The sequence below is a fragment of the Protopterus annectens genome, chromosome 3.part1 (genome assembly GCF_019279795.1).
Source record: "Protopterus annectens isolate FY-2018-M chromosome 3.part1, PAN1.0, whole genome shotgun sequence".
Lineage (NCBI taxonomy): Eukaryota > Metazoa > Chordata > Ceratodontiformes > Protopteridae > Protopterus > Protopterus annectens.
This window is the reverse complement of record NC_056732.1, coordinates 817,574,447-817,593,226: the sequence shown is the minus strand read 5'-3', so window position 1 is coordinate 817,593,226 and position 18,780 is coordinate 817,574,447. Positions and strand designations below refer to the sequence as shown.

At 36.8% G+C, this 18,780-nt stretch overlaps 1 protein-coding gene across 2 annotated transcripts in view; it reads right to left on the bottom strand.

Annotated features, from left to right (window-relative positions):
• The window catches only part of LOC122798288 (myelin basic protein), an 809,205-nt gene that overhangs the window by 605,564 nt on the left and 184,861 nt on the right, over positions 1–18,780 (bottom strand). For both annotated transcript variants that reach the window (XM_044067101.1, XM_044067102.1), the window contains exon 2: positions 14,042–14,111. In XM_044067101.1, coding sequence (XP_043923036.1) covers positions 14,042–14,111 — 70 coding nt within the window. The remainder of the gene's footprint in view (positions 1–14,041; positions 14,112–18,780) is intronic.

The window sequence follows — 18,780 nt, the reverse complement described above, 5'->3', positions numbered from 1 at the left end:
AACAGGTTAGGTAATTTTAAGAATTTTACAGAGCAAAAGGAAATTAAATGGATCATTAGGATGCAGGCAGATAAGGGCTTTGGTCTTAATGACAAGGTAATACTTAGACCATTTTTAGTTGACAGACCCTTGAAGCATTAAACTATGTGCATTTTAAAGTTTGCATGGATTTTATCTATGTATTTTTAAACAAATGTTTTTTAGATTAATGTTTTAGAATAAATTTAGTTATTGTAGTACTTAACATGTTTTTATAAATTTTCTGATATATATGTGTGTATATATATATATATATATATATATATATATATATATATATATATATATATAATTTTTGTAAATGAAAATGTTTTTATGATAAAGTCTTTTTATCTTATAGCAGTTTTGCACATGTATTAGTATAGGGATACACCTATTACTTTAAAATTTATTGCAAGGTTTCAGTTTTTAATTGATTGATTGTTTTCAAATGATTTAAGGTGATTGCAATTTGATTGGTTTTAACACTATAAATAAATATGTTGGTGTCTCTATATGAGTGTATTAAAGTTTGAAGAAGCGTCCTTTCGGGTGTGAAAGTGCTTACTTTTGCATTAAACTTTTACTAGTTAAACTAGTTAACCACTTATGTAAATATTCTCTGTGCACACCTACTAACCAAAATCTTACCTATACTTTCTCTTTCCATTTGCTAGTGAATATAGAAACTAAAAATTGTAAACTTATTGTTGCATATGCTCTTCAGTTGTTTTTTCCTGTTGCATTAACATTATCTTGTGCTTATATGTACTACTCTGATACTTTAACAAACTGTTTATGTTATGTTTATCCTACTATATTTTACTTTATTTTTAGTTGTATATGTTGACATTGTATCTATGGAGCTTTTCTCCCCAGGACTCCATTGAAAAATGGGCTCACTCGGCCCAGTGGATTATCCTGGCAAACAAACTTCAAATAAATAAATAAATAAATAAATAAAATAACTTTTTGTTTTGTTGTGAAACTTGCTCCAGTGAGAGCTCGACACACTAGTCGCTGCATTTTCCGGACTATCTTGAAATCCTCGAATGCTGAGCTTGACATGGATCCAGAAGCCTTGTTGTAGGTGCCAAAACTCCTGAAGGTGAGTCAATCCTGGATAACATTCAGCTGGGATCTGGGGCTGACAACAGAGCCAAACTATCAAAGGCTGAGGCTCCTAGAGAGAGAAGCAAATCAAAAGATCTTGTATCCAATCCTACACTGTCAGAGTCAACTCTGATGGTTCAGCATCGAGACTCAGATGGATCTGACAGGGTCAGAGATTACTTCATTAGGGAACTCATCCGAATCAAGGATATATGAAGTCTCGGGTCTGATGCAGATCTACCCTGGGTGAGAGTCGGAACCAAGGGCTTCGATCTGAGAGCTTGGATTGGAGAAGAAGCCAGTAAAAAATGGGGGTATCTAGGTCTGAAGAAATCTCCTCATCATCCTGTCTATGTCAGCTTCAGTGAGGCTTCTGGTACACCTAGGTGGCCTAAGAGAAGAGGTAAAGGATGGAGGCCTGGAATGAAAATGAAGTTTGTCCTGTAAAATTAGAGATCAAACTCTAGGGGAGAGGGGATCAAAGGAGAACCTAAGAGTCGTATGGGATTCTATGATTATATGATCTGAAAAGAGAGTTGGCTCCGAGGGTCTAGATATTTTAGGAGCCAGAGCTGACTAAGGTGTCAGATCCAGAGACCTTTTCTTTGAAGTATTAGACTTTTCTTTTTCCTTATCTGAATCTGTTTTTCTTTTGACTTACTAGACAACCTTTATGGCTGTAGAAGGGGAGGAGGAAGAAGCAGCAGACTTCCCCAATCCAGAAAGGGGTTTATCTCTCACAGAAGGCAGAAGGAGTCCCTTTAAAATAAGTTTATTTCTCCTTTCATTAATGGTTTTTTGCCAAAAGCCTCACAAATGGAGCAGGATATGTCCATGTGCGAGGATACTAAATAGTAAATGCACTTATAGTGCACCCCCCGAGTTTGGCAGCCTCTGTGAGCAAACTATACACTTTTTAGAGCCTGAGGACTTATCTACCATCATAAAACAGGGAAAAGGGGAAAAAATAACACAGGCAAAAAATACCCCTTGTAAACTAATGCAATTGCGCTAAAAAGATATCTGCCTTTTTTATTTTTAGAAGAGTCCTGCACCAGGAACAAGAGGCACAAAAAGGAGAAAAGTAAAATACAGGAGGAGTACAGAATGCACACTGTGCTAGCAGCGGGATAGGATATATTACACAAAAGAAAAATCGACTTCAAAGGAAGCAATAGTTATCTTTTAAACATTATTCAGTAAAAATCTTTCCTGAGCACCAACGATCTGTCAATCGCTTATAGCGGCAAATGATATCTGAGGTAGCTCACTTTTTACACAGTGATTATGGGTAAGGGGAGGAGCAAGAGCACTGGATTCAAAGCTTAGAAGTGTCCGAAGTTGGATCCAAAGCTTAGAAGTGTCCAAAGTCGGATCCGAAACCTACACATTGAGGACCAGATGGAAAAGACAACATCAGATCATATATTATACTACAGCATATGGCTGAAAAAGGTCTCCAGGATCAAGCTATCTACAAGGCTACAAATCAAATAAATAAGTCTTTGTGTATTCCGCTTAATGCTGCTGATGAAAATAATGTATAGGATATGTCCACCTCTACACTTGTAATATAAACCTTAAGACAAACATATATTTAATTGTCCCTGAACCTGCTTTACACCACACCTAACTACAACATTTTCTGTCCTTCACCTCCATTACTTTGAATTTCTAAGCACTAGCCACACAACCTATTATCTGTCTGACAAACCCACTAATATTCCTTTTCAAATGCTCAATGTTCAACATCTCCTGATGATAAGTATCTTTTATACTGTAATAGTTGCCGCTAATTTCATATGAACATAGTATAATTAGCAAACCTGTGTAATAGTTAATGTATATTACTTAATGTCTGTTGATGTATATTACTAAATGTTTGTTTAAAAATGCTTGCAATATGTTGGAGCTTTTCTTTAAAAACAAACAATTGACCCAATATCAGGGCACTAACAGATAACAAATGAATAACAAGGCCACTGCACAACGTAGGTTGAAAACTTCAGTACTTATTCAAGCCAACAAACCAACGGCAGGACAGACACCCAATCCAAAGATAAAAAAAATTTTTTTTTATTACAGACTTATTTAGTACTTCAGATTCAATAATAATATAAATATTATTATTAAGTCAAGGCTTTTTAATTTAAACACACACATTTGTATTAATTTATAATATATTTTATCTGGTATATCAACTGTATTAAGTGTAATTTAAAATATTTTTTTTTTAAGGTTTATTAGGTGACTTAGTATAAAATTTGATGATGTTGTGTTGTTTTATTTTTTTTTATTTAATTAATGATTAATTAATTAATTTATTTATTTTGTTATATTTTTTATACTTATTATTATTTGAGTTAAAAAGTGAGATGAGTTGTTTGCTTTTTTTGATGATGATTGCTTTTAAGTTGAAAATAGTGGCTAATAAAATTTTAAAAATTTTGTTAAAAACTGGTAAACCTTGTGGTCTAAGTACTGTTGAATAAGTGAATAAGTTTTCAACCTACGCCAGCAGTGGCCTTCATATGTTGGAGCTTTTCTGCCTGGGCCTCTGCTGAAAAAAAAATTTTTGACTACATTCATTTGGACAAACTCATTAAACAAAAGCAAAGTAAATAAATAAATAAAATAAATACTTTCCATCATTATATAAGTAACTTAACAGTATTTATCAGTGTGATGGTTGGTGTTCATTAGAAAAAAAAAGAAAACATGAGCATATCAATATCAATCTAAAAAATTTAACAAATCAATATCAAACTAAAAAATGATCATATATATCAATATCAAACTAAAACATGATCATATCAATATCAAACTAAAACATGAGTATATCAATATCAATCTAAAACTGTTAACATATCAATATCAAACTAAAACATGATCATATATATCCATATCAAACTAAAACATGATCATATCGATATCAAACTAAAACATGATCATATATATCAATATCAAACTAAAACATGATCATATCAATATCAAACTAAAACATGATCATATATATCAATATCAAACTAAAACATGATCATATCAATATCAAACTAAAACATGATCATATCAATATCAAACTAAAACATGATCATATATATCAATATCAAACTAAAAAAAGATCATATCAATATCAAACTAAAACATGATCATATATATCAATATCAAACTAAAACATTATCATATCAATATCAAACTAAAACATGATCATATATATCAATATCAAACTAAAACATGATCATATCAATATCAAACTAAAACATGATCATATATATCAATATCAAACTAAAACATTATCATATCAATGCAGTAACATGATGGGAAGGAAGTGCAAACGTCATCTTAGTGCATTATATAAGTATAATAAATAATCTGTCCTACATGTATTAAAAAGGCTGCCTTTCTGACAGATCTACATAAGTTTAATGGATTTAGAAGATCAGTTCAGAAAGGGCACATAAAATAAGACCCATGTATAAAGCAAATAACAATAACAGAATTTACAAATGAACTGATGTTGCATCTGTGATTCGATGTGTTAAAGACTACAGATCCGTACCACAATCCGAATCTGTGATTCTGCATATCAACACAGTAAAAAACAAACATGCAAAAAAAAAGAAACACAGGGATAAATCTGAATGGCTGCAAATCTGATATATAACAACAGTGAAAGCACTAAATTAAAACATTTAGACTGACACTTCTGTAATGGCTGAGGGTATATTTTTTGCATCTGTAGTTTTCTTTTTGAGCTGCACTTCATGTATGCATAAGTGCAAAAGGATATTTATATACATACAACTTTTATGACTTTTACATAGCTCACTCTGGTATTTTTGTCACATTTGCAGCTGCCTTGAAGGCCCATAATTTCTGATATCTACTTGATACTACAGTGGTCAGCAATGGTCCAGGTACTTTTCCCTGATAAAAATTTGCTGATATTGTAAATGAAAGTCTCATGCTAGTTTTGTTTAAAAGAGATCATATCTAAAACTTTAAAAAGTAATTTATTCTGAAACTGACATGGTATGCAGTAAAACATACTGTGCAATACCACTTTAAAGGGACAGGAGGCTTATCCACCACTTAGCATCTCAGACTAGTTTGGACAACAGTGCTACCTCCTGGGCAAATAGGATACAGCATGCAAGTGTAAAGCTGGCAAGCTGTAAAACTCTGAAAGCTTGCTGAAAAGGAACCAAGGGGGAAGATGTCTGTCATAGATAGTGGTGAAATAGCAGCCCCCAACTGTGCTTTGTATGTGGCAAGTCATAACACTATTGCGGCCAGTCTGTACACACAGGCCACAGTAGCCTTTAAACCTAAAAAAAAAAAATTGGACTGCAGGTTGGAGACTGCCTTCCCTATCAGGGACTGATAACAGAGTATATGCAAAGAAAGACAGAACAGGTGAATTCTATGTGAAGGAGCACAGGTTAAATTTTTAGTTGAGTGTAAAATACAAAATGCTGTTACAAAAAGATGACTTAGTGGGGCATATAAAATATTGCATGATAATATCACAATCAATCAGAAGAGGCTAGAAAAGGAGATCTTTCCATTCTTTTTTCCAATTTACAAAGGAACAATTGGAAGACTTCTGTATGGCTCCCAAGTATGCAGGAATGTCCAGAAGGCTTAGGATTTTTTTTTAAATGAAGTGTTTGCATACATACTTTATAACCCAAGCAGACTTCAGGGAATTTTTCCTCAGATAAGTAGTAAGCAGCAGAGGTGATGGGAAAGAGATAAGTAATTGGGAGTATGCATACCTTTCAACTCTCCAGATTTTTGTAGAATGTCCAGATTTTTGCCTCATATTTTTGGTCTGTTTCTCATAAACGTTTTGGTTTTCTAGCAAATCATTAAGGGGTGACACTAATAAATAATGCTATCCAACTGAGTTTCAGACTTCACATACTTCATAAAATGCATGCTAACACAAGACCTTTTATTCTAGCAACTTTCTAAGTTTATAAGAGTAATACTTATTTATTGCCAAAATACTGACTTTAATGAATGTAATCTCTAAACACTGTAATTTATTTTATGCATTTCACTGTGCCTCTTTCACCTGATATACACTTGTGCATGTTCAGATATTTTCACTGTAACTGATTTTTAACCATATATTGCTTCTGACCAGGGATATGGATGAAAAGTGCCACTTGTTTAGGTAATGAATAAATATGATGTGTGATGCAAACCACCACATCTACAAATGATGTTTGAGAAAATGCAGTCATCTGGATCTCCAAACTGTTTTTATGTTATCATACACTATTTCAAAAAAATCATCATTCATTACACATCTGATGACCAGTGTCTAGTCTACTGACCCTCTTATGGTCAGTTCTGCTCTATAGCAGCAGTTCTGTAACAAGCATAATTGCAGGTTCAACATGTAAAACCCTGAATCACTGTTCAAATGGAACACTGCTGCCTTTAGTAATTTACAATGCGATATTCCCTGAAGATGATGGTCAGTCAATACGTGAAATCACATTGACATTGTGGTCTTACTGCAAAAATTACATGCTATGTAAATGTCAGTAGTTTTACTGACAGTATTTATGAAATTACACCACAAAAATGACTATGATGAAGCTTTTGAGAATGAAAGTTTTACAAACCACTAAGCTTCCAAGTCACTTTTTAATATAATGAAGGTAGCCTACTTTAAGTATGCTATTTTTTTATACTTTTATCCAAAACATACAATAAAACCTTTCTTTTACCACACCACTAATACCTAACAAATCCAACCGCTTTGATTTTAGACACAGAAGAGTTCTCTCCTTTTCTCTCTCTTTGCATGCTATAGACATTCTACACTCATTATACAGAGTCATCTAACAAGTTAGAAACACACAACATCACAAGGCATAGTGAAAAAATTACAAGTGTCCAAATGTATGGCAAGGAACACATGAATATGCAATGTATTTTTAAATATAGCTTCCCTCCTAAGGTAAATGTCACCTCTGAATTTAAATGCATGCACACTCACACTTATTCATTTATAACATCTTGTATATGTAGAAATGTATGCCCCCCCCCTTACAGATACTATCTAAAGCACATTTTTTCTGATAAAGAATACTTGCGTTCAATTCCTCTTCTCATGTTGTTTGCAGGCGCATTAAGTTTTATAGCACAGCCAACTATTAGCTAAGTGATGCTAAAGTTATAATACTACTGGTTGTTACTACATGTATCATTAGGTGGTTCTCCTGCACTTTGTCAAAAACAAATGCAGGGGGTGGTGGTTAATTATGAAAGTACGGATAGCCAAGTGGCCCTAATGTTGATGGTACATTTTGTCGAGACAGGTGACTGGGGTTGGAGGGGGTGAGGGTGTTTGTGCATATGTTTGTGAATTAGGGTTAGGATCAGGGATAGGTGAGGAATAAGTGCTGTATGTTTGTGTGAGAGTGCATGCATTTTAGGGTTAGGTAAGGGGATAAATGTAGTGTTGTTTGTGCATGCTTGTGTGTTCGAGTGTGTCTTGTGTAGGGGCAGTTTTATGGGAAGGTTTTTATTAAGGTAACATGTAGGGTTAGAGTTGGGGTGGCGACTGGGTTAGCACCCATTACTAAGGTGCTGCAAGAAGATGGAAAGACCCCAGAAACTAAGGCAATTATTAAAGTCGATCATCTTTTGTTCGTACTGCGGTATCATTCTTGGTTAAGGTAGAATGCTCCTCAGTGCAAGGTACATACCTGCCTGAGCTATATATTCAGAGAGAGCAAAGATGTCTCTCTTCATATAGTTCATGAAAGTGTATCTCAAGTCATTAATGCCAACATGGACTATGACAGAATCATACTGGTACCTGTGGTGTAGTGACTTGAGTGCATGTGTAACTTGGTGAATCCTGGCTCAAGATAAGCAAATAAACATTGCCTACTCCTTGTTTATTTATTTATTTGACATTTATTTACCGTAATGTTCTGATGGGTCAGAAATAACCCATTTTCATTGGAGGCCTGGGGAAAAAAGCTCCACTAACAGATACTAGTGCACAACATAATTAGCAGAGAAAAGGCATTTAGGTACAATCTTAAGAGTACAATAGTAGTGACTTAGCTTAAAAGTACAGTATTAGTCAATATTGAAATACAAATAGTGGATACATTGTGATGACTAGACTTTTTTTTAATATAAGATAAACATTGAATATTTACTTTTTAGACTGCAAGCATACACAGGTTTAGGATATCAGCTAGGTACATTTGTTAGGTGGGGTGTAGATGAGATGGTTATTTTGGAGAGATGCAGTTAGTAAAGGGGAGGAAGGGGGAGATTAGGAGGTGGGGGAATGGTAAGAAACAGATAAGGTAGGAGTAGACTGCGAGTGAAAACAGTATGAGAGTATAAAAGAGGGTGGGAGAGGGTGAGGAAGAGGATTAGTCAGAAATGGAGAAGAAGGTTAGCCTGGTCAGTGCAGGGGAACTGCGAACATTTGTTCATGTGTTGTCTAAGGGATGGTTTGAATGCTGCTAGATTAGAAGTACTTCTTATTGGTAGTGGGAGTGAGTTTTAAGCTTTAGTGTCGTAGTATAAGTACAGGTTTAGTCTGGTGAGCAGGGCATCTTTGTGTCATACAGTGGAGACCTCTATGACAAGAGTCCTAGGTAATACATTTGCTTGCCTTATGTGTTTTGCTCTTGTAACTCCACTGGGTGTAGGCACTTAACTGGTGAGGTGGGGGGGAGAACCCCACCGGATGGGCGCAGCCTGCTCTGGGAACAGTGTCAGGTGGGGAGTTTGACTGGGGCAGTACACCTGTCAAAGAGTAACGCAGGTGTCCTAAGGCAAGCTCAGGGAGGACAGAAACCTCCTGTGGAGCAGAAGAGCAAAATGCTCACTTGATCTTGATTTTCAGTATGAATACAGACCATGAAAGCAGGCTTCACAATCCTTCTGACTTTTTGGGTTCTAAGCAGGAGGTATCAGAAAAGTTACCACAGGGATAACTGGCTTGCAGTGGCCAAGCGTACATAGCAATGTCACTTTTTGATCCTTTCATGTCAGCTCTTCCTATCATTGTGAAGCAGAATTCACCAAGCATTGGATTGTTCACCCACTAAATGGGAAACATGGTTTAGACTGTCATGAGACAGGTTAATTTCACCCTACAGATGATGTGTTGTAGAGACAGTAATCCTGCTCAGTACGAGAGGAGCAGCAGGTTCAGACATTTGGTGTATGGTGTTCCTTTTGGTGAGTGCTTTAGAGATTGCTGAGGATAGGCATTGCCATTTATAGTCTTAGGAGGTCTTTGAGTTTTAGAAAGATTGCATTTTAGTGCCTCAGCTTGTGTATGTATACAGTGGCAGTAGTGTGTGTGTGTGTGTGTGTGTGTGTGTGTGTGTGCGCATGTGCATGCCTGTGTGTGTGTGTGTGCGTGCGTGTGCATGCGTGTGTGTATATTCTTGACAACCTTGTTTGCATGCAAAAATTTTTTCTGCCAGGGAAATTGTGTATGTGCATCTCTCGCATACTGTTTTTGTTTATTTAAGGATTAAATGTTTGTCTGTGAACATGAGAGAATTGCTACAATGTTTCAGGAAGTCCATATCTGCCAAGCAGGTTATAGAGACATTTGGAAAGTGCATATCCATGTTGTTCAGACCAGTATTTGGGTCGGCTACATTATGGACTAGTTATACAGAGGTCTCCTTGGGTGGTCTCTGGGGTTTGGCACTAGACTAGGTTAGATGTAGTGCTGTTTAATGTACAAACTAGCTGCCCTACTTTTATTTCCATGCAAGGGCTATGCTTTAGTCACGCTAACTTACAGGCTAAGCATGGGGCACAGTGAGTGCTAAAGGTGCACACTGAGCAGATGAACCAACATAATCTTAGGTGTATTCTGTCAAGACCAGGTGAGACACCACAGGAGTGGACCCTGCAGGCCATCATATAGATATAGAATGCGATGAACAGTCTTTCTAGCTTTATCTGTACCATAAGCAGTTTACTTAGCTTGCACAACATGGGTACTAGACAAGGGACTACAATTACAGAAGGCTTATGTGATGATCAGTGGATGCCAGCAGATAAAGCTGTCCTACCATACAGTCTTTTGGGAACAACTTAGAGACTTTTGTTATATATGGGATCAAGGAAGAGTATTAGGAGTAGCAGTATGCGGCCATGATGCTCAGTCATAGTGACACTGTGGTACAGAATGGTTTGCATGTTGCTGGTATGTGTGCATTTCAAACTGCAAGAAGGCTTCTGGGTAATTTTACAAGCACACAAACTAGGAAACATCACCCATCTCATTATGGATGTGGGAGCTTTGTTTGGCATACTTAATAACTGTCATTCACTTCACTGTCGAAAAACCTTGAGGGTGTCTTGCCCACCATGTCTAGTAAGCTTGTATGTGCGTGTGTGTGTGTGTGTTGGGGAAAACACTGTCAAGTGGGGCACTGGCATTATGTGTCACAGGTCTGTATTTTTTCTTTCTTTCTTTCTTTCTTTCTTTCTTTCTTTCTTTCTTTCTTTCTCTTTCTTTCTTTTCTTTCATACTGAATCTGTGGAATGTGGCAATGATTTTGAACAAACCACAACCTGAGCATTTCGCTCTGTAGTTTGTGCTCTAATTTGCTGTGTTTTGTTACAGCTTTACCACTCTAGTGTAACATGGCTCAGGCTCTATACCTTCAGAAGGTATTCCTACTAAATAAGCTGTACCCAGAAGGTTACTGTGTTTCATGTTGCACAGTGTCTGTTTGTGCACTGCAAATTACTCTGACATGGGATTTTTTCCATCCATCAGCCCTAGACATTAGGGATTAGATGCAAGAATCGTAGATAGAGCAATTTAATGAGTATGTATTTCATTTTGGTAACTAAATTAACTCTATTTGATGACTAAATGAAGTCTATACCAACAATTACTAGAATAAATAAATAAATGAATTCAGTACCTACTCACTTATAATTTGGCAAAATGACAAATTAGTCTTTGTTGTAATTTCAAAGGGTCCATGTTTTACATTCCAGTGTTTTAGCAGCGATATATACCCTGCACTGACAGTATTCATGATGGTCTAGCTAGCTATTTTTGATGCACATTCATGCCAGAACCTTTAACTGACATTCCCTGCATACTGCAAGTGCAGTGAGGCAAAGGGGTCATAAGAAGGGTAAATGTTCGGTGTGCCTCCAAGCTTCAAGGCAGTCTACAATTCCTGCTGATGGGAGACGGTACATAGACGAAATCTAAGAAATCCTAGGCAATTTGTTATGCTGAAACTGGTATTCAGCTAAGCACACAGGCAGTACAGGTAATAGGAAGCACATGAGTGAAACAGGAAGAAAGCTTGTACCTGCACACATTTCTGTACTTGTTGGATGTGAAGTTTATGTAGCTGATTATTTCAGTATCCAGGTTAAATGCACTGCATCCATGCATATGCCAGTGTGTGGAAGAAGCATCTACATAAAGTATGTTAACTATTCCTCTAGCTTGTCTAAAATTGTATTGTCAGTTAGTCTTGTACCTACAATTTTTAATGTTTACTTCATTACCAAAATAGGTGAGTTTTCTGCAAAAAGAACACATTCCAGAGAATAGTGCAAAAAGTAGGGAACAGTAATACAGGAAGAAATAAATTATTTTATAGCACTGCTTTTTCTTTTAAGCTCGTTAACTCACCCAGCCTAAAAGACCTTTTTTTGTACAGTTCCAGTTCACACCTATACCTCCTTATGGCATCCAGAACTTTTTTGTGTCTGGCTTCTTTAACTAAGTGACTAACCAGCTAATAATAGGCAGTATTAGAAAGGGCAAAGAGTTATTAAAACAAATGACAATAAGACTGTTAGTCTAGGGTGTCCTGCAATGGAGAAACTACTCTTTGAAGCTTACTCTTCATATCTGTAGATATAATACGTAAGCTACATACATATATATATTGCTGACAGATAAAACAGTACTATAAACAAAAAGGAGAATGTTAAAAAAGTAGAATAAGTTGTATGTTTTGGTTTAAAAAGAGAGTTGAGTAAATATAAAGTTTTGTATGCAGAGTAGCAGAAACTTAAAAGGTTACATAAGAATTTCAGGGAGCAAAGTGTAGAAGAAGCTTTGGAGGTTGCATAGGAAGCATAGGATGAATAAGTTAATGGTAAGGTTTATTAAGTTAGTTTACTGCACTATAAATGGGGACATACCCTTTGTTAAGAATATCTGACTTAAAAATATGTAACTCAAAACTACACGACCTGCTGCCATGAAACACAGCATCCACTTTCCATTTAAACTTTGACTTTGTAACAAAGCTTGCTAGGCTTCAGTCAGTTTTGTTAAAATGCAGCCTTGATCTACAATGAGGCAAATCATGAACTTCATGGAACTTCTTGAGACTACTCAACAAAACTAACAAAGGTTCACAGGTAAGTACTTGCTAGCTACCCTTGTGGGCCACTTTAATCCTAGCCAGTTTCCCTTTTTGTGCTCAAACTAATCTATCCCATTTGGTTAGAGACGGGCCTTACTCAGCCCATGGTTGATAATTACATATTACCCTAATGAGAATAACTGGGATCATACCTATTTGAGGGGATCCATACATGGGATAAAATGTTTAGGAGCTGCTTCTGTCCATTAACAGTACATGGTGCAGACCTGGGGTACAGTTTTTGTTTTGCATCCATAGATCCCAGTTGCACTTGAATATGGACAGGGACAAACTTTGTATTATGTGGATGTGGAGTCTGTTCCAGAGCAGAGGTATGTATCCTTCTGCAACATATATCTGTCCTGTCCCGACAAATTGTTCTGTTGATACTGCAGAAGAGGTTTAGATCCCTAGACTGAGTATTTCTGATGACATTTGACTTGCTGATGTGCAGTAAATCCATCTGTACTGGGTCAAAGGATGCCTTGCATGCCAGGCACAGGTCATCTCTTAGCACTCTGTAGGATACCGAGTATAGTAACAGGGCTTTGATTCAGCCCATATAGGACATGTTGTTTAGGCCTTACATTCTTCTTTTTTTTTTTTTTTTTAAACAAGAAACATTGTTATTAAATTATCAGTTATGAAGTAGACAATCATACATTTATATAAATGAAAACAAACCATACTGACAAAATATTAGTTGCAAGTATTTTACATCACAGCCCATATTGACACAAATTAAGTTGCAAACATTATACATCACTTACAGGCCTTATATCCTTTTAGTAAATTCTGTCTGTGAGTATTCTAGTTGTTGCATGTGTCTGGACAGATACATGCAAAACTGGGCATCACATTCAAAATAAGGCCTAATGACCCAGACAATCTCTTTTATTTATAATCTGTACAATATAGAAGGCAATTTTTACAACAATAGACACATGTTGGTCAAACGTTAGGTCACTGTCCACTTAAATTCCAAACTCCTGAACATCTGGGTCAACTCTTAGACTCTTAGCTGCATATTTTTAATGTGGTTAGTTCCTGGGATAGAGGATTTTCCAAAGGATACAATAATGCATTTTTTGGCATTTAGTTTAAGTCTGTGACTTTTGTACCGGTTATTTATTTGGGACAAACTTTCAAACTAATAATTTGGTTATGATTTAACTCTGAGCAGGGGACAGATAATTTCAATTGCTTACATAATGAAGTTGTACCTGTGTAAATAAAAATCATCAAGAGAAGGCTTTCAAGCTCCTAGGGGAAAATTAAAAATGTTTACCTCAATGCAGTCAGATGCAACAATGCCTGACTAGTGATGCTAGCTGCATAGCTAAATGAGAAGACACAAGCAAGACAAGCAGACCTTTCCTCACTTCTTCAGTGCGTGACTCAGGAACTGAGAGTCGAGTTACAAAGAATGACTGCCTGATGTGATACTGCTGTTCTGCTGTTGTCTATAATTAAGAAATACATACCGAATACCTCGTTGTCATCATTGGATTCAGGTTTGCGATGTTCATCTATGTCTGCTTTTGTGTCTGGGCTCTGAAACAGTAAAGAAATACATTTTAATATAATTGCTCAACAGAAGTCTGACTGTGGATGTCATCTATGGCTATGTTAAGCATGTCTCAGTCTTAAATGCCAGCTTGGCAGAACTTCACTTTCAAGTTTTCACTTGGCTGGGAGACTGATTTTAATGATTCCTTGAACTGTGCAAAAAACAGTTTTCCAGAGAAACAACATCTCTTTCACAAGCTGTTGACTGCTCTCTCACTGTGAAGCTACATAGAACAAAGGTTTTAATTTTTTAATGATTACAATTTTAACTGAAAAGACAGAAGCGCTTCAACTGGGATAGTTTACTGCCCCTTGACTAATGATTTAATTTATGCAAGTCATAAGCATCACTGGCAAAACATCGTAACATGTCATAAGTAATGCATTAGTTTTTACAGTGATACATCTGTTAAATGTTAAATCCAATTGCACATGCTTTGGTAAGGTAGTTATCTTCAATCTTTGTTATTATAGCATTACCTCCTGCAAGCAGGAGACATACTTTTTAACTTCTAGAAGGCATAAAAATACAGAAACTGTTGATAGATAATGGACCACTTGGGATGCCAATTGTACCCATTTTCCTGCTGAGTGGTAAAATATAATTTCCCTGTAAACCAATATCACAGTTCTTCCGAATTCCATCTAAAGTTTCTTTATGTTGTCCTTAAGCATTCTTAAACCCTGATTCCACAACACCATGGAACATTTATACTGTGTATGTACAGCCCTATCTATTAAAAATACTCTCTCACGTCATACTGAGCTATCCTTTCCACACTTCCACAGAAATGTTGTTCTGTGTATATACAACCCTATCTACTAAAAATACTCTCTCACATCATCCTGAGCCATCCTCTGTCTATAACTTGCACTATTTTATTCTTGAACTTCTTCTTCTGTGTACAAATAATTTATTAATTTCTTCAAGATACTGGAAGTTTCTGTCCTATTTCTCCTCTTCTGCCACTGTGTAAGTATTAAGATCTTTAGTCATTCCTATGAAATTGCCTAATGCCAGACATGCTCCGGCCCCTCTCTACCACAACTACATGCTATAACACAACAATCCTTCCTAGAAGTAGAATCCTGGCTAACTAATACTAACCTCATACTGAACCCAAACAAGACCAAACTAATGCTCTTTCTCCCCAACAAAACACCCAATCCCTCAGCCACTTTTCAAATCCACTCTTCCAGCAATACAATCATAAACACCAGCTCACATACCAAATTACTAGGTGTCACAACTGATAGCAAATTAAAATTCGACCTACACCTCTCTCAAACCATTAAAAAACACACACACATCAAACTAGGCTCTCTTTACCAAATTAACCCTTTCCTAACTAGCCAGTCTAGACTAAGCATCGCCAGGACTCCTCTCTTATCTACTGTTTTCTATGCTTCTCCCATCTTTACAAACCTTAACAAACTGACCTTACCAAACTAGAATCAGCATACAATAAAACAGTCAAGTTCGCCACTAGCTCCCCATATAGATCCCACCACTGCTCTGGCCTACAACAAATAAACTGGTTAGAACTCCCACAACAACTAACCTATACCCAACTTTTCTTTACCCACCAACAACATACCAGCCAAACAAAACTCCAGCCCTACAACAATTACTCCAACCATATGCCAACACTCGGCAACTCCGATCCTCACACAAAACACTCCTCAAAGTATCCAAAAGCAACAACAAAGCCGGGGATGCCCTCTAATCCCACCACATTTCTAAACTTTGGAACTCAATTCCCCATCATATCCTAAATGCTACCAACCTACACCAATTCAAAACTCTGCTCAAAGACCACCTCACTAATAACTGGCTCTGCTCCTGCACCAAGCCAAGCCATTACCACATAAGCCCACATCAAATTTCATCCCCTAAATTTTATAGTCTCCACGTATACTCCACTCCCACTTGTTAACACAGCACCTGTCAGCTACCTACAATAAGAGTATAATTTGATAATTCCTTTTTCTTTTGTAAGGGTATACATATGTATACATATTAAAGTGTAGTCAAATGATCAACTAAAGATGGATCCCTGCCCCCCACAAAAAAAAAAAAAAAATATATATATATATATATATATATATATATATATATATATATATACATATATACATACACACACACACACACACACACAAACATGACTTTAATATACTGTAATAACTTTTCCTTTACACTAAAGTGCTTATTTTATATTGTACTTCCTTTGTTGTCTCTAAATATTTCTGTTAAATTCTATGTAAAGTCGACACTGTACCTGCCAATGTTATTCTTGTTTGCATTGGAGCTTTTCTCCCAGGGCCTCTGCTGAAAATGGGCTCACACCAATAAATAAAGTATTGTCATCTTCCTTATCTGTGACACTACTTCTCTGTGAGAAACAAGGTCTTCATAACTACACCCCACACTCTAAGTATGGGAATAACAACTGGATATATGGCAATGGCCGAAAACCTATGCATTTTTTACTGCTGGTGTATCTCCCTAAACTATTACAGTAGACTCTGAAATTTCCTTACAGTTTTTCACTTTGATGATCTACTTTAGGTCAGCTAATATAATTACAAGTAGGTCCTTTTCTGTTTCACTTGCTCTCAATAGCTATATGAAGCCTTCTGTGACTTTGTTACCCACTTGCATTATCTCGCATATGTCACACATCTGGCTGTTACTCTAACCTTCTTAAGTCTCTGCATCCTATCCCCTTATCATGTGTATTAACCCTGCTACAGCCAGTACAGTGGATAAAGCTTTGACTATGGTGGAGGTGACACGAGTGTGGTTAGTGGCTCAGGTGCTTGCAGTAGCTGGCCAGTGAGTGGCTTCTTCTGGCTTACCTGTCCTTGTGGGAGGTAGGCAGCTCTGGCTCAGCAAGAGTGACACCTAGCAGTTGTACTAGATGTTACACCTAGTGGAGACTGACATTTCCACTCCTGCTCTGTCTAATTGCATTTGCACTCATAAGCTGAGGGGAATTCAGCATGTGGAAGCACATTTCCCCTCAGGAGACAGAAAGAGCTGTTGAAGGGAAGCAGGGTGATAATGGGGGGAGGCTGCCCTACAAGACCAGCAGCTGGCCTGCTTTCTACAACCCCACACTTGACAAGGAAGTGAAGGCTAATTGGGATTCATAGGCAGGAGGAAATGAACTGTAAGTTCTCAACTAGCCTGGGGAATGCCTGGCTCCTGTCCCCGAATGAATAAGATAACTGGGTGCATGTAAAGGGGCCACTAGTTGAGGACTCAGAAAGGAGCCAAAAGAAAAAGTAAAAAAACTATTGCATATCTTTTTGTCACATGTTAAGATATGTACTTTTTCACTAGTCCATTTGCAATTCTACTGATAAATTCATATTAAAGAATGAACTCAAATGTAAAAATTGCAGTACACATCCTGCAACTCTTACACTCACTATGACTTCCATTTTTTACCACATTCTGTATCCTGATTTTCTGCATACTTTGTATGACACAATGGGGACCATTTCCAAAGCTATTCATGTTTTGATTCAATCTTTTGTATGGCACTCTGTCAAAAGTCCTTTTAGGCAGGTTGTTTTCACAGACCTTCCCTTGGTCATATTTTGATAACCCATTCAAATAAATTTATTAAATATTATATGGCCTTTCCCTTTGGGAAGCCAGGCTGTATGTCATGACTAAACATACTCAGAAATTCTGTTCCTTATAAAAGAGTGTTATCACTTTTCCAGCTACTAAAATTAAATTAATTTATCTATTCTTTTTCACTTGCTCTTCAACTGGAAACGATTCTGCCAAATTACAGTCACCGGATATTAAGTACCCTGCTCTCCTATGATTTATTAAAGAGAAATGTCAGAGATGTGACTGATGCAACACTCACTTCTTTCACAATTCTGGGATAAATCCCAGCAGGGTCATACTGCTTTGTCCATTTTTAGTTCCAATAAATAATTCAGTATTTTTTCAAATGCGACTCATTCTCTACATAGTTTCACAATTGTTTTTGCAGTCTCCATTCTCTTTTTTGAGTACTGAGCAGAAACATCTAGTTAAACAATATGAACACATTAACGAAGGTAAACATGAACACATCAGTGAAGGACTAGAGCCAGTTATAAAGCTGCATTCAGACTACCAAAAAAAAAATAATGTGACAGTCCAGCCTATAGAAACCAACTAATCCCTGACACGTGACATGTAAATGCAAACCCTTATTCCTTAGTTCAGCTCTAAATATGCTAAGACATAGATAACACTACAATAGGGATATTCAGAAACAAACAGCACATAAAAAAAGTTCTTAGCTTGTTTCCTGCCTTTCCTGTAACTAGTGTAGCCCAGATAAAGATTTGTTGTATCCAGGACTGTTTGTAAGTTTCTGAGCCCCCCCCCTCCCCCCAAGCCTTTCTGTGTTGGAGGGAAGCCTTCTAGCTTATCAGTGGGAGTAGTAAGCACCAGGTAGCCTATCTAACACAAGAATAGTGGTTTATGGCCGAGGCCAATTGTAGTTTATTGGCCGTTTGGGCAGTTTTTCCATATCTTTCAACTTTCTGGTTTAAAAGCCTACATTTGTGCTTGTTTTATAGGTTCATAGGTGTGTACTAGGCTAACGGCCCTGGAGCCTATATAAGCCTAGCCCAAGAA